This window comes from Empidonax traillii, unplaced genomic scaffold (assembly GCF_003031625.1).
Source record: "Empidonax traillii isolate 1590-97213 ecotype Southwest subspecies unplaced genomic scaffold, ASM303162v1 scaffold1739:size66342, whole genome shotgun sequence".
Classification (NCBI taxonomy): domain Eukaryota; kingdom Metazoa; phylum Chordata; class Aves; order Passeriformes; family Tyrannidae; genus Empidonax; species Empidonax traillii.
The window spans coordinates 16,634-31,589 of NW_020956932.1; the positions used below are offsets into that span (position 1 = coordinate 16,634).

The 14,956-nt window shown below is 49.7% G+C and overlaps 2 protein-coding genes and 1 long non-coding RNA gene across 5 annotated transcripts; 2 read left to right on the forward strand and 1 right to left on the reverse strand.

The window, feature by feature from the left end:
• Positions 1 to 604: 604 nt before the first annotated feature.
• OGFOD1 (2-oxoglutarate and iron dependent oxygenase domain containing 1) lies at positions 605 to 8,075 on the reverse strand. 3 transcript variants are annotated; one of them, XM_027908523.1, is made up of 13 exons: positions 7,925 to 8,075; positions 7,688 to 7,833; positions 7,545 to 7,591; positions 7,316 to 7,416; positions 6,693 to 6,809; positions 6,317 to 6,408; positions 5,145 to 5,270; positions 4,680 to 4,793; positions 3,911 to 3,990; positions 3,481 to 3,776; positions 2,177 to 2,299; positions 1,413 to 1,471; positions 605 to 932 (listed from the first exon to the last, which is right to left on the reverse strand). In XM_027908523.1, the coding sequence occupies exons 1-13, from the start codon at positions 8,073 to 8,075 to the stop codon at positions 771 to 773; spliced, it is 1,614 nt and encodes a 537-aa protein (XP_027764324.1). In that variant the 3' UTR covers positions 605 to 770. The 3 variants fall into 3 exon arrangements, with proteins under 3 accessions (XP_027764324.1, XP_027764325.1, XP_027764326.1); XM_027908524.1 differs by having other exon boundaries at positions 7,915 to 7,947; XM_027908525.1 differs by lacking the exon at positions 7,688 to 7,833 and having other exon boundaries at positions 7,915 to 7,938.
• LOC114070903 lies at positions 2,479 to 6,288 on the forward strand. Its single transcript, XR_003573977.1, has 2 exons — positions 2,479 to 2,662; positions 6,245 to 6,288. It is a non-coding gene; the product is annotated as an uncharacterized LOC114070903 (long non-coding RNA).
• A 125-nt stretch (positions 8,076 to 8,200) lies between the features above and the next one.
• NUDT21 (nudix hydrolase 21) lies at positions 8,201 to 13,577 on the forward strand. Its single transcript, XM_027908527.1, has 7 exons — positions 8,201 to 8,420; positions 9,716 to 9,916; positions 10,393 to 10,456; positions 11,122 to 11,211; positions 11,862 to 11,937; positions 12,289 to 12,403; positions 13,288 to 13,577. The coding sequence occupies exons 1-7, from the start codon at positions 8,305 to 8,307 to the stop codon at positions 13,307 to 13,309; spliced, it is 684 nt and encodes a 227-aa protein (XP_027764328.1). The 5' UTR covers positions 8,201 to 8,304; the 3' UTR covers positions 13,310 to 13,577.
• The last annotated feature ends 1,379 nt before the right edge of the window (positions 13,578 to 14,956 follow it).

Below are 14,956 nucleotides of genomic sequence, written 5' to 3' on the forward strand. Positions count from 1 at the left end.
CTTCAGGATTCATTTCTAGCTTCATCCCCTTGTCTTTGTCAGCAGTGAAGGAAGATTGAAATGAAACAAGAAAGTCTCGTTGGTGCACAGAGAAGACAAGTCAGAATGGGAACAGGATGGTGTAGATCTTGCAACTGCAGCTCTGCACAACCACCTGGAAAAAGGGCTGCATCTGGGTCTGTCTGCACAGCATTTAGCACAGTAAAGTCCTGCTCCCTGTTACAGTGCCAGGGCCATCCCATGCCAGCAGCTTTACAGCCTCACTGTTCCCACCTCCCCAGAGCTGTGCAGCTGGAAAAACCTCCTATTTCCCAGGGCAGCTCCTTTATTTTTGCCTCTCCAAACAGGGCACAGTTAAGCCCCAGAAAACGTCTTGGGCATTTTGTAACAGAACTTGCTCGACCAGTGTTTGAAGCACTTAACTGGCCCATTTCCTTTTTTTTTTTTTTTTTTTTTTAATAAAAACAGTCATCAGCTCGGGGCAATGCGCAGTTGACCCTGACAGGTCAGAGACACCACTGTGCTGCTCCCACGAGAGCACAGCTGGAAAGCTGACAGCTCCACACAGCATTAAAAGCAGTTCAGAGTGCACGTTACAATGGACTGAATTTCATTTGCACAGTTCAAAAAGCCACCTGGACCCCGCTGTGTGCTGTGTGATGAAGCTGCATCAGCAACATTTGCCTGCACTGAGGTCCCAGCTGAATGCCTGGATAGGAACCTGCCCACCACCCACCCCCATTTCCTGTGAGTGGTCACACTCTGCACCATCACTCATAATAGACAAAGGAGAAATCCCAAAATCCTGTTCTGTTCGGATGCTTGTTCAGGCGTGCCAAGCTACGATGGTTGATGTATTTCACAAACTTCAGAGTTTCTTTGTCTCTGTAAACTAAGGCCAAGCAGTTGTCCTCTGGATTCACTGTCAACAGCTAGAAGGCACAAAAGGAAGGGAGGATATCAGGGTCATAAGAACAGCTTTGATAGAATTCTGAAGAAGAAACAAAAGTTTCAAAAGTTAGAGCAAAAGTCTGGTGTTAGAGAATGAACTGTGACACCATTTTCATTTTAATACCCCTTAACCTGAAGCATTATTATAGAGTAATAATATATATTTAATAATCTATTACAGAGTTCTGGACTAGTATGGCTGCTCAGCACTGTCATTAGTACTGATGCTGGATGTGATCCCCAGGAACTGCACCCCCTGGAAAAGTGTCATCTCTGCCACAAGCCTTGTGTCCCTCCAAGGCAGGCTTCCCACGTGGCCCCAGGAGCAGGGAGCGGGGCAGGAAGGCTCCAGAGCAATCCTGAGCACCCTCAGGATTATGTTAGTGTACAACCCAGTGTAATTATATCACTCCACCCTAAACAATTTTATCCCATTTGCAGCTAGTAACTGAGGTCCTTACCTCTTCATCTTCACCTTTAGCAATGTAGGAGGTAAAGCCACCATATTCAGGATCCCAGTCTTAAAACAGAAAAGAAAGACCCTTAGAAAGTTCAGTGCTGCCCAGGCTCCTTACAGCCCTCCTGGACATGCCTTGGCACCCCACTGCCCACACTTAGTGGATACAGGATGATCCCCAGTTTGCCTCCTCACATGTAGAACAGTTCTGCCTTAGCAGACAGCAAAAGGATTTCAGGATAATTACCACCACGTGCTAGATGATTTCAGTTGTGTGTTCTGGGCTCAGCTGGTCTAAAATGCTAATGCTTAGATTTTTGTTTTCATCACTATCTAACCAGCAATCTAAAATGTTAACTGTTGGAAACTCTGGGCTTTGTGAATCAGAGGTGCAGTGACAATTCTGATGAGAAAAGGGGTGAAACAGAACACTTCCAGCAGGGTGTTCTGGCCACCTGACCCTCCACCTGCTTAGGAGAGGAAAGGTCCGGGAGGCTCAGCCTTTCCCTCTGCCCAAGCGCCACCTCCTGGCTCCAGCAGGAAAGGCCAGAGCTGACTCCAAGGCCACAATCCCAACAAATCTTTGTACACAAAGACTACTGAAACAAGGGTTTATACTGAAGTGAGGACTAGGACAGAATCTAGAGAGACCTTCCATGTAGGAAAAAGCAGGGAAATTTTGGTGGTTTTAGCACTGCTGAGAATTCAGAAGGGACTCCTTTGTGCAAAGCTTGTAAGGAGAGTGACATCTCTCTGCTGCCCACTTACCCTCACAGCCACAGAAGAAGAGCAGGTCGAGAGCAAACTCTGTTGCCTGAGTGTCGTGGACCAGAGTGTAGTGGCCGTGGGTCCAGCGCCTCAGCTCCCCCGCACACACAGGGCCCCCCGGGCCTAGGAGAGGGCACAGACACGCCAGGCACAGCCAGGAGGCCGGGCAGCAGCACGAGGGGAGCGAGGCCAGCTGCCCTCACACCACTGAGATCATCTGCTGGCCCCAGCACAGCACAGGTAAACCCACAGACTGCATGGGAATGCCTGGCTCCAGGGTATGTACCTGAACATTTGCTCCAAGCTCTGATGTGCTTTAGTCTAACCAGTTCTTCCCTTTTTATTAGGTTTCCCCTGGATTTACAGTGGAGCTACAAACCCCAGGAGCCAGCATGCTTTCTGCTCTGGAAGTACCCAGGAACTACCAGAAACCCCAGTGAAGAAGGATATTGCCCTGAACTCACTCTGTGTGTGCCACCCAAGGAGGTATGTCAGAATCTGGGGAAGCCTTTCTTTTCTCATGGGTCTGGCTCAGTTTTCAATCCATGTAGACTCAATCTATGCCCTCCTCATTAATGAATTAAAAATCACACGGTGGGAACAGGGCAGACAGAAGAGCCAAAAGACTGTGGAGATCAGAGAAGCAAAGCCTTGTTCCTACTAAGTGTTCTGATGGGATTTTTCATTAGGACTTTAAATATCTTTTATTCCAGTGTCCCCTAACTTGCCTGACTCAGTGCAGGATGATCGTTTTCAAAATTCTGCCCTTAAACTTCAGAGTCACTGTTTCAAATAAACATCACCAATCCCTGCACCCAAAATTAATCTCATCCTTGACAGCAGTAGTATCTCACTCCTGACAATAAATGCTTATTAAGGCTGACAGTGTTTTCTGAAAGGTTAAATCCTACCTTTGAGGTATCAGTTTTCTAGTTCTGAAATTACGTTGATGTGTTCACCTTTCTCCTTTGGATTTGTTATCCTGCATGAAAATCTGATTTATAAGAAGCAGGGATACTTGGATGTAGAAACCACATAGCGACTGACAAAAGCTTATTGGGCAATTAACAGCCTCCCCAGAAGTCCCACTCTTAAGAATTAGGTCTGTTCAAGTTAGTCATGGATTTACTCCAAATTCTTTGGCAATGGTCACTGATTTTGGTACCTAATCTGATGTGCTCCAAGTCCCACTCTTGTGCTGGCTGCAGTACAAGATGGGTTCCATTGAGGTCACTGGGGACTCTGCTGCCAGCACTCAGCACCAGGGCTGTGCTGGAGTCCTCTCACCCTGCTGCTGTACTTACTGTTCCGTGTCTCACCATCCTGTGCCTCACCAGTGCTGGCAGCCTGGTCTGGCTCACAGGGACTGCTGTCAGAGGGTTGTTCAGCCTCTTCCTGCTCAGGTTTGGGACTTCTGTGCCCAGCAGTGTCTGCTGCTCGTCCTTCCCCAGCATCTTCATCCTTGTCAGAGGGAGCCAGGAAGTGCAGCTTTAAGCCAGTGAAGTTGGAAAGCAGCAAGAACAAGGCCTCGGAGCGCAACAGCCGCAGGAATGCCTTCAGGGTGTCAGGGATGGTGCCTTCCTCTGCTGCCTCGTAGAGTCTGAAAGACAGCAGGGGCATGTCCTTGCTGGAAAGCCAACAGGAGCCACATCCCTGGGGCAGCAGGAACCGGGGCAGCCTCATGGCAGCTCCTGCTTGGCCTGACAACAGGCACAGTGTGCTGCCCTTCCCCACCTCTTGTTGGCAGGCCCCCGACTGCTCCACTGGATCCCTTTGTTCTCCAAGGCCTCACAGAGTAGTTGGTATTTCTCTTTCTAGGTGAAAAAGATAGTGCAGAGATATTAACATTTAGCTCCCAGGCGTGCCAGAAGCAGTGCCTCCAAATAAGGCGTTCTTAACTTTCCCTCTAGCTTGTTTGAGGATCCCAAGACTGCTGAATTTAGAGGCACTGCCTGGGAGGGCGTTGTGTCTGTTCAGTCAGTGACCAGGAGGTATCAGATGCTGCTTGGTTGTCTGCTGGGTGAGAATGCAGCTTGACTGAGCTACAGGTGCCCTGTAAACCAGAGGTCAGTCAGCCTTGAGAGGCAAAGCCCTTCAGGTAAGGCAAACCTCTCATGGGTCACTTGTTTCACACACCTGTGGAGTTCCCCAAGTGTCAGACTGCAAGAGCTGGGGGAAAGGCTGGGAAGCAGGAAGGGTGACGTGGGTTTCCATCCTTCTGCTTTGCTTTTTGCAGGAAATAGGGCTGAGTACAAGTGTTTGATTTTTGGTGAGTCCCTGTGCAGCAGTGTTCAGACAGTCAGAGGGGATCCACCCACAGAATCACGGAGTGGCTGAGGTTGGAAAGGACCTCTGGAGATCCATTCCCCTTTAGGGCACGGAACTGGGTGTTTTAGTTAACAGATGTGCAAGCAAGCCCTTTGCCAGCCTGCATGCCAGCTGGTGCCTGTCAGCCCTGCAACCCCTTCTGGCAGATGAGATCAAGTCAAACCACCAGGCTCACCTTCAGGAAGTCTTTCAGGAGAATTTCTGATCGCTCCTCAAATTCCTCCTGGATCTGAGCTTGGGAGTCCATGTCCAAATAAACTGGATTGATCCACTCATACAGGATTTCATGCTGGAAGGGAAATGGATTGCAATCCTGAGTTTGCAAAAGTGAAGAAATTCCTCAGTTCCCCCTACAGAGCTGGCACAGGGCTGGATTCCTACACACACACACTCCATTCCTTTATTGCACTGCACCACCAGTATTTGCTGCAGTCTCTGAACTACTGTAGGTATGCAAAACATCCAGAGTCAAGAAACATGCACGAGAAGGAAACTGGTTACAAATTTATGGACAGGGAACAAAAAGGAGAACGCGACAGGATTAAAGCATCCCCAGAGCATCACGGCCTCCCGCAGCAAGTACTGCAGGAACAAGAAAGACAGAGACATGCAGATAGGCAGATGCAGGCTTGTTACTCACATCACAGGGGATGTGGGGGCTCCTGGGCAGGGGAGCTTCAGCGTGGCGGGCGGGTCTGAGCTCTGCCGGGCCGTGGAACCAGCCGCTCACGGACAGGCGGCACTTGTGCGACACCACTTCCGACACCTGCAACGGCACCGAGCGGCACGTCACTGCCTGGGTCACAGCACAGCCAAGGACAGCGGTGACAGGCACCGTGCAAACTCATGGCAGGAGATGGACCTGACTCCAGAGAGCCCACCTGCACACGTGGAAAAGTCAGGGCTAGACCAGGTCGGATTATCGGAGAGGCCGAGAGCAAGCTTTGATGCTCAATCCATTGTATGTTCCAGAATTCCAGCCTAGGCTTTTACTCCAAGGCCACAGCAGAGCTCTTTCTGAGAGCCTTGTCATTCTGTTGTAAAGTAATTGCATTTCATTTTCCTGCCATTTATTCTGTTGAAGGACCAGCCATGACCTGCAAAAATCAGCTGTCCCAGCTCAGTCTGGGAGGTCAGACAACAGGGAGCACCCGTGGGCCTTGGCAGGCCATACTGCTCTGCTTTTTTGTCCTTTACTTATTAAAAAATGCTGTAACACAAGCCAGCATGAAGGACATTTGGCTGGTACCTTTGGCTCTTTATTTGTCAGACTAAGAGCAGACCTTCTATCCTGGCATTTACCCTGGTCTCTGGAAACCCTCAGTTTTCCCACAGTGATGGTCACTGTTAAACCTTAATTTCATGAAATTGTGCAGAGGTTGGGCTACATGGAACAATTTCACACACTCTAAAGTGCTGTGACAGTAGTGTGAAGAGAAAGCACAAATTATAGCCCTGCTGGGAAGGTGGTGGGCTCAGGAGCTCTTCTGGAGCAAAGTGATGACACAAAAGATGTGAGCTAGTTTAAAACAAGCCAACAAACAAAACCAAACCCCAGCCAAATTCACAGCAGGGGCTTGCCAGGATAGCAACACAAACCAGAAATTTTTCTTTCCCAGGATGATGAAGCTGGACTGATAGTTTAGTGCTGGCTTTGTCAGTCCTTGAAGCCCTGCCTTTAGCACACAGCACTTAGCACGAGTATCTGCTCTAGCCACAGTTCTTCTCCCTCCCCATCAGGATTGTAATAACACACAGAGGGAACAACCACAACAATGAGAATCGAAAAAGGAACAAGAGACAGCTCCTTGCCTGGTGGAAAGAGACTGGAGACACTTCAAAGAAAACCAGTGTGTTCCACGAAGGCACTAATGACTTGGTGATTTGCTGTGGCTGAAAGTGCTCTGAGGAGGAAGAAAACATGCTCTGGTTAAGATAGCTTCCAACTTGCCTCCACTCTCAGCCCTTCCAAAAGAACACAATGAAAGGCTGTTTCTTTGCCTGCTGTTGCTCGTGGTCTGTAAACCCCACTACAGCCCACCCCTGAGGTGCAAATTTGACCCATACATCTGCTTTTGAGGAGAAAGGAGAAATTCTTTATCTCCCTTCTACTGTTTGAGGAGAGTTGTTGCCAGGTGCACACGAGCCCCGTGTCTGTGACCCCCCGAGGCCAGGCCCGGGCTCTCACCGTCTGTGCCGTACAGGTCCAGCGTTCCCCCGTCCCTGCCCTCCCAGGGCGGCACCAGGTACAGGATGAAGGCGATTCTCCGACCCTCCAGCTCATCATCGTGGCACAGCAACACGTCTGCAATCACACACGTTTTGCTGCTGCTGCAGCATCTTCCCATCCTTCCAACAGCTGCCTCCCAGCTCTGGCCCCGCCAGGGTACAGCAAGAAGAGACACGTTCCTCCCAGGAACTGCGTTTTCAACTCATCGGCATCACCAGCCTGAGATCTGCAAGATTAACTTGCGTGGGATGGCACTGCAACTGGCAGATTAGCCCCCACAAACTCTACTGCAGCATTTGGAAGATGAACATTCACCCTTCTGCATGGAAGCAGCCACATAAAACTCTGAAAAGGTGGGGACCTGCAACAGCACCAGGCCCAGTGAAGGCCACCAGCAACAGAACTACAGCAACAGTTTTTCCATCATTTGTACTTTGTTTTCTGAGACTTTTATTTGCTGCTTCTGGGACCCTCCGGAACTAGAAAAGGGTTGGATGGGTTATAAAGCTAGGTATTCCGTTGACATTTTGTTTCCAATGCATGCACAGAAGCTTTAGGGAAAGGATCATTCATATACTGACCAGTGTACTCGTATTTAGCACAGGAGATGTCAATAGTTGGCTCCAGCTCTATCTGGGTCACAGCAGAAAGCCATGGTCGGAATTCTTCACACAGAGCGTTCCTGAGAAGACAAGCACAGGGCACTTGTTATAAAGCATCCATATTACCATAAACTAAACTAATTTGTTGTCTCCCAACTGTTTAAAGAGTTCCAGGTGCTGTTGCTGCGGGTGACAGCGTATCCTTTACCTCAGCGCGGCGATGTGGGGCTCGGGGTTTGCCCCCAGCTCGTCGGACTGCGGCGGCCCATGGAAGAGAAGAAGGGACGGGGTTAGGGCGGCTCAGCCCGGCCCGGCTCGGCACGGCTCGGCTCGGCTCGGCGCGGGGCCCACCTGCCGCAGCGAGAGGAGGTCGTTGTGCCGCCCGCGGAAGGCGAGGCCCATCAGCTCGTCCCGCAGCGCCTCCGCGAAGGCCGCGCCCGCCAGGAACCCGGGGATGACGGCGTGCCGGAACGGGGCCGGCTCCAGCGCCGCCGCATCTGCCGGGGAGAGGCCGCCGGTGAGGGCCGGGGAACGGGGCCGGGCCGTACCATGCCGTACCGTGCCGTACCGTACCGCACCATGCCGTACCGTGCCGCAGCCGCTCCCCGCGGGCCCAGGCCGCCCCCGCGCGCTCCCGCAGCTCCGCGTCCTCGAGAGCCGCGCTCAGCTCCGCGCGCACCTCGCGCTTCCCGCGCTTCGCTCCCGCCGGCGCGGCCGCTCCGCGGCGCTTGGCGGCCATGGCGCCCCCCGGCCGGACTGCAACTCCCGGCGGCCCCCGCGCCGCGCCCCCGGCGGCCAATCGGGGAGCGCGGGGGGGGCGGGGCGGAGCGCAGCTGGCCAATGGGCGAGCAGGGGAGGGCGGGGCGCGGTCCCGGCAGGCGGCGCGCGGCGCTCGGGGCCGGGCGGGCGTTGATGGCGGACGCGGCTCCCCCTGCCCAGCTCTGAGCGCCGCTCCCGCCGCTCCCGCCATGTCCGTGGTGCCGCCCAACCGCTCGCAGACCGGCTGGCCCCGCGGGGTCAACCAGTTCGGCAACAAGTACATCCAGCAGACGAAGCCGCTCACGCTGGAGAGAACCATCAACCTGTGAGCGCCGCCTCGGGCCTGCCCGCCCCTGCCCCGTCCCGCCCGCTCCCTCAGCATCCCCGGCCCCGCTCCCTCAGCAGCCCCGGGGGGGTTTGCGCTCTGTGCCCGCCCTGCGAGGCCCGGAGGGTCGCGGCCCCCCGGAGAGCCGAGGGCAGGGGCGGCACAGCCCGGGTGCCTTTGGGGCTCCCCCCGCACTGGGGGGACCGAGGGCTCGCCGGAGTGTTTGGGGTGAACGCTTTAGTGTGTGGAGCGTTTGGGGTGAACGCTTTAGTGCTTAAAAACAGCTTCTGGCTCGGGAGGTGCGGGTTGTCTGGTGCAGGTATTGGGGTTCAATTCAGAGTGCTTGCTACCAGAGAAAACTTTACTTCTGTCGTAGATACAGACTACTTGCTAATAAGTATTTACATATTTTTGTGATGAGAAACTATATATTTTAGCTTCTTCTAGTAAATCCTGGTGGATGTAGAATGTGCTCTTTGCTAAGCATGTCTGTCAAGATGCAAAAACCAGCAGATGTTAAAAGTGCAGCGGTCAATATTCAATTTGAACTACTTGTCGCTGACACTTGTGTTTTTTGGTGTAGCTGAGTTTATTCAGAGTCTTGTGAAAGTTCAAATATGAGCTTCAGAGACTGGAATATTTCTATAGAGTTTCTGAAAAAATGCCTCATCAGGAAGCTGTGTTGTCAGCGTCATTTTTTTTTTAAAGTCTAGGCCATTTCTTGCCTAACCTTTCTTTTCTGAATGTTTTCAGTCCTTTTTACCTGGAGAAATCACTGAGTTTCCACTGCACTGTCCCAAGAGTGCAGAGGCCCAGCACCAGCCCAACAGGGGGATCTGCTCACACTCTTTATCTTACCCCAGGCTCCCAACCCTGCCCTCAGACAGTCAGCATTTCTCCTCTTCTGTGATGCCGACGCCTGATTTCCTACTCCAAAACAAACCCACTCCAAACCTACTCCAAACCAAGTTCTCAGGCCCTTCATTACATCTGCAGAAAACAACTGCAGTCCTGTGCAGCTTCCTTCCTTGTTGAATAACAGTTGGTTCTGCTGGGCTCCTTTCCTTCTCCTGAGCCAGCCCCAGGCTGGTTGTGGCTCAGCAGGTCTGTCCGTGCTCGTGTGTTCCCTCCAGCAGATCCCTCTGGGTCCAGGGCCCCGAGAGCCACCAGCGAGGATTGTATCCCTGCACTCCGAGTCACCCAGCAGGCACACAGGGGGCTGCCTCAGGCCGGGGGCTGTGCCAGAGGGGTTTAAAGTTGGGTTTCTTCACGCAGTGCCGTTTCCCCCCTCGCAGGTACCCTCTGACAAACTACACGTTCGGCACCAAGGAGCCCCTGTACGAGAAGGACAGCTCGGTGGCCGCGCGGTTCCAGCGCATGAGGGAGGAGTTCGACAAGATCGGCATGAGGAGGACGGTGGAAGGGGTGCTGATCGTGCACGAGCACAGGCTGCCCCACGTGCTGCTGCTGCAGCTGGGGACGACTTTTTTCAAGCTGTAAGTGCTTCTTAAACTTTAAACTGTAGTTTATCGTCACAGACCGCTAAACAGGTGGGGAGAGGTTAAACTGTGGCCAACTGGTTGATGTTTTGAATGAGATTCACATCTTGCTAAGACTTTGTGTGTGCTGGTGTTGAGATAAGAATAAACACAGGCAGTATTTACAATCTTTTCTTCAGCTTTTGGTTATTGTTGTTAAGACTTTAAGTGTCCCAGTCTTTACCATATCTATTGTTATGCTTTGTCCTGCTCAACTGAAAGCATTTTATATAATAGTTATTTTTATAAGGGACATAAGTAGCCATTTTCCTCGTGGTTTTGGTGAACGTTATCCTGCTGTCTTCAATTTCAAAGGTAGATTTGGAATTTCTGACTTGAGGACCATAAAAGAATTTGTAACTCCCTGCCTGGAAGCACATCTGGTAAATGCAATAAAATGTAACTTTAGCTTTCCTCATTGATTATTTGAACAGCCCTGGTGGTGAACTCAATCCTGGAGAAGATGAGGTGGAAGGGCTCAAACGCTTGATGACAGAGGTCTGTTTCCTTTTGTTGTGTTGCTGTAGCAGAATGTTACACTATTTTAGAATTTGGCAGAAGAAGCCAAAACATCAGAGTGGTCTCCTTACCGCTGCTGTTATTTTGTTGCTTTTGTGATGTTCTCAGGTAGTTACACATAAGCAGTCAAGTGTTCATTTGTCTGCATCGTGAGCGTGGCTGACTCCTGCTGCTGCTCAAGTCCTGTGTTCATTTGCAGCTTTGCTTTCTGACTGGCCTCAGGCAAGTGAGTGTGCAGATGAGCAATAAAATATGTTGTGGAGCACAACTGGTGAGGACTGGCCTTTGAGAGAGTCCTCCCGTTGCACCACTAACCTTCCATGCCCTCCAATTAGCCTAAATTATTCTGCCAGCTGGTGTAACAATGTATTTCCTTCTTCCCTGCTCAGATAGGACTCAGTCCAGCTGAGTACAGCGTGGAATTTGAAGTGCTCTCTGAAGTGGCCTTGTCCTGCCTGGCGAGGCTTTTACTAAAAAATTCCACTTCGTACAAAAATACTCTACAGTTCTACTGAAAGCTGTCTCAGAGCAGTTCTGAACTGCATCAGACACTTACTACAGCGAGTTTTTGTTCTTCCAGTCTGTGTTTTCTAAAAAAATGGACTGGGGTAGTTAGAGTTGTGCTTGTTACTGATTTTTGGTAGATACTGGGTCGCCAGGATGGTGTTCAGCAAGACTGGGTGATTGATGACTGCATTGGCAATTGGTGGAGACCCAACTTTGAACCTCCACAGGTGAGTACTCCTGTGGGCTTCCATCTTCTTCACTCAAGTACTGATTGTACTTCCAAAGCCTTCAGCCCACCTGCTGGCCTTTTGGAGTACCTGCTGCATGAGCAGTTAGTTTTCCTGGTTTTTACCTGTTTCGTCTCCTGTTGGTGACTGGGGAGAAACTGCAACCTCTTTTTCTGGAAACTTCTGTCTCCCTCCTCATACATGTCATGATGGATGAGAAACCACTGGATGTAACAGCTTCCAGTTCTGTGCTGAGACAGATGCACCACTGGAATTCTTTTTGTAGCCACAGTGGAAACCCTGGCACTGCTGCTTATGGAACAGATGCCCTGTGAATAAATTAGTCTCACTGCTTTGTTTCCAAAGGCTTTTATACTGAAAATCTTTGCTCATTTTGCTGCTGTGCATTTCTGTCTTACTGGGTTGTTTTAACTGCTTGTGAGTATTGGGGCCCATGTAGATCCTGTCACCAGTTGTAGCAGCAACAGCATTCCTTTCTTAAGTACTTTCTTATAATTTTTTTTTTATTTGATGCCAAGAAAGAAGAATATATGACACATTGAAAGCTTGCTCAGTGCTTGATAATTTATAAAGTTTTGCACAATATTTTCAAAGCTCTGTACAACTAATTTTTGTCATTTTTCTTGTAGTATCCCTATATCCCAGCTCATATTACAAAGCCGAAAGAGCACAAAAAGCTTTTTTTGGTCCAGCTTCAAGAAAAGGGTAGGTATTTGTTTGCAGCAAAGGGTTGTATTTATACCAGTGTCTAAATGCTTGCATTTCCCACAGGGGGATGTAGCAAGTTTGTGTTCATATGCTTGCAGCTGTTTATAGTTGGTCGCTAACAAAATTAAATGCTGGTGTTGGTTCTGAAGGTAGATGATCCTTTGAACATGAATTCCTGGTAAATTCTCATTCCTGTTCAGCATTTGAACCCCATGTTTAAGTAGAAAAGGAGTAAACCTTCTTGAATGCTCTGTGTGGTGACCTTGTTTTGAGGGCTGTGTGGGACAATGATACCCTGGCTGAATGTGTTCTGGTTTGTCTTATTTACCAACTTGTATTTGTTTTTAGCTTTGTTTGCAGTCCCCAAAAATTACAAGCTGGTGGCTGCACCCTTGTTTGAGCTCTACGACAATGCACCAGGATATGGACCAATTATTTCCAGCCTTCCTCAGCTTTTGAGCAGGTATATTGTGTTTGTGTTTATAGCGTGGAGCATTTTTGTGACACGAATATCTGTAGGGACAGCTGTGTTTCTGCCTTCCTCTTCCCAATGTACGCACTCTTCAGGTTTCTTACCTGGACACGGCTTGTGCCTCAGGTCTCCAGAGCTCACTCGTTTCTTATTTCAGTGGATGGTCATTCAGGCATGCCAGACATCCCACAGCCTGCCAGCTGCTCTTCAGGAAAGTTCTGTCCTCCTCCTGCTTTGATGAAGAAAGTCTGCTAGCAGAATGTCTGCACGGGTGTTGCCCATAATGGGCTTGTTTCCTGCTGGTTTTTTTTTTTTTTGGCTACCCAGCCCCAGCTTTGGCTTCCCCCTTCTAAAAACTGCAGGTACTTCTGAGTACCAGCAGAACGCTGGCTGCTGTGCAGACAGGTGCTGGTTGGGTAGCAGTGCAACAGAGGCATCTGGAAGCTGAGAGGGATGGCTGTTTCCACTGCTCTTTGTGAAACTTAGCTGAGAATTCTGCTGTTGAGTATGTCCATACATGTTACCTTGGGAAAATGTAAGGGTTGCCTGACAGCAGAAATACTGTGAAGGAGTTGGTGATGGAGGAGCGTAACTCTCACTGGGATTTTCATATCTATTAAACTGTCTTAGGAGGTGAAATGTTAATAATTAGCTCTTCTGCAACCCTAAGAGACAGTTGTGCAATGCTAGAGGAGGAATGGCTGTTAAAAAATGATGCTATACTGTAAAGCTGTCTTACTGAAAAAATGCACTTTTGTCCTGTCAGGTGGAGGCTTATCCAGAGCAGAAACAAATCATTTGCATAACAATTCAAAAACGCCCTTAAATAGAAAGAATGAAAATTCCTCACTTGGTATAATCCTTTTAAATTTTAGATTCAACTTTATTTACAACTGAACTCCTGTTTACCTGAAGACTCCCAACAGAAGAAGCGGTCTCTGTGAGCACAGCTTTAAAGTGTAGAGTGAAGAATACGTGTGACACAAGGATTTTTTTTTAAGTCATTCTGTTCCTGGAGGCCACTGAAGTTTCTATGGTATGAACAGAGAAGTGAATCTCAGCTGTTTAGGTAGAGAGATGGCAATGTGATACCAGTGTTTTATTCCCATTGTAATACTCACCAGTTTTTTGTTTTGTACAACATTAAACAAAATGGTTAAGGTTCTGTTTGTGTCTTGGGTTTGGTTTGGGTTTTGGTTGGTTGGTTGGGGTGTTTTATTTATATTTATTTAGTTGTCTCCTACTTTTAGGGACATATTTTAAACTTTTAATACTTCAGGAATACAGAAGCTCTTGGAAACCAGAGGAGGAGCTGAGCCATTCAGGGCCCAGTCAGATGCTCTGATCTGCACCCCTGGCAGGGAATTAAGAACAGGGAGAAATGTAAACAGTATAATAATTTTGAGTCTTAACCTGGAGAACAGAACTGGCGTTTTGAGGGAGTATGAGAACTTAAGGGCAACTGTAGCCTTTATCTGTTACCAGAATTGATCTGTTTGTACATGGCTCAGAGGAGATGCAACATATTCTTTCTCTGCCCCCTTAAGACAGTTAACAACCCCAAAATTTCTGTTGGGCTGGCCTGAGATACAGTTAAAATAAGGAAAGCGAAGGTAATTTTGTATATTTTTCCTTAGCTACGGGACAGAATTAGGGTCATGTTGAAATGCTTTGCTAATGCCATATGCAAGTGGTTCCACGTTATGCCGAGCTGTGCTGTGCCATCGTGCCAGGGATATCCATGCTTCTGCTTTTTCTCCTCAATATTTCAGTCTCTTGCAGGTAGTAAAAATCAACCTTACTAACTTTGGGGTTTTTACATGCTAGGCTAAACTTAAATTCCAGTTGGATGTGACATGTCCCAGTGCCTTTAGCCCTCCGTAATTTTACTTGAAAAGTCTTTAAAACATCTGTTTCCGTGTTCTGCCTCTGATCAGGAGATGCACTGTTGCTTGTGCACTGTCCTCTTTTATGAAGGCGGGGTTGGGAAGTGCCAGCTGCCAAGAGAACTGAGTCTCGCCAAAGTGCTTGGCTCTGCTGCCATCTGCACTGGTAAGCAATGTACAGAACAACCCTGACAGCTCGGTGCCGTGGTCATATGGAAGCTGTGCAATATGGGAAGGGCACTGACAAATGCTGGGAAAGGTGGTGGTAGGGCTGTTCTCTTTGGTCCTGTGGATGGAAGGCCTAGGCGGCTGCTGAGCAGAGAGTATGGTTTCTTCCCTGCCAGGTGGGGGAAATAAAGCTATCAGGTGACTGTAGAACACAACCGTTTTGCCCGTGGAAGCGAGGAAGGGCAGGTGGAGGCTTGGGAAGTCAGTTCCTACAAGATCAAGGAGCAGAGTGCAGCTTTTGCTCCCTGGCGTTTAACAGCACCCCTCACCTTCCGCTGCCACACAGCAGTTGGAGAGACCCATTCTTGCTCCAGGCTGCCCGTGCAAGGGACACGTGCGGTCTCCCCGCGTTCTGCCCTGACTCCGTGGCTGTGCTCTGTGGCTCCGGCGGGGTGCGGGGTGCGGGGTGCGGGGTGTGCGGTGTGCGGGG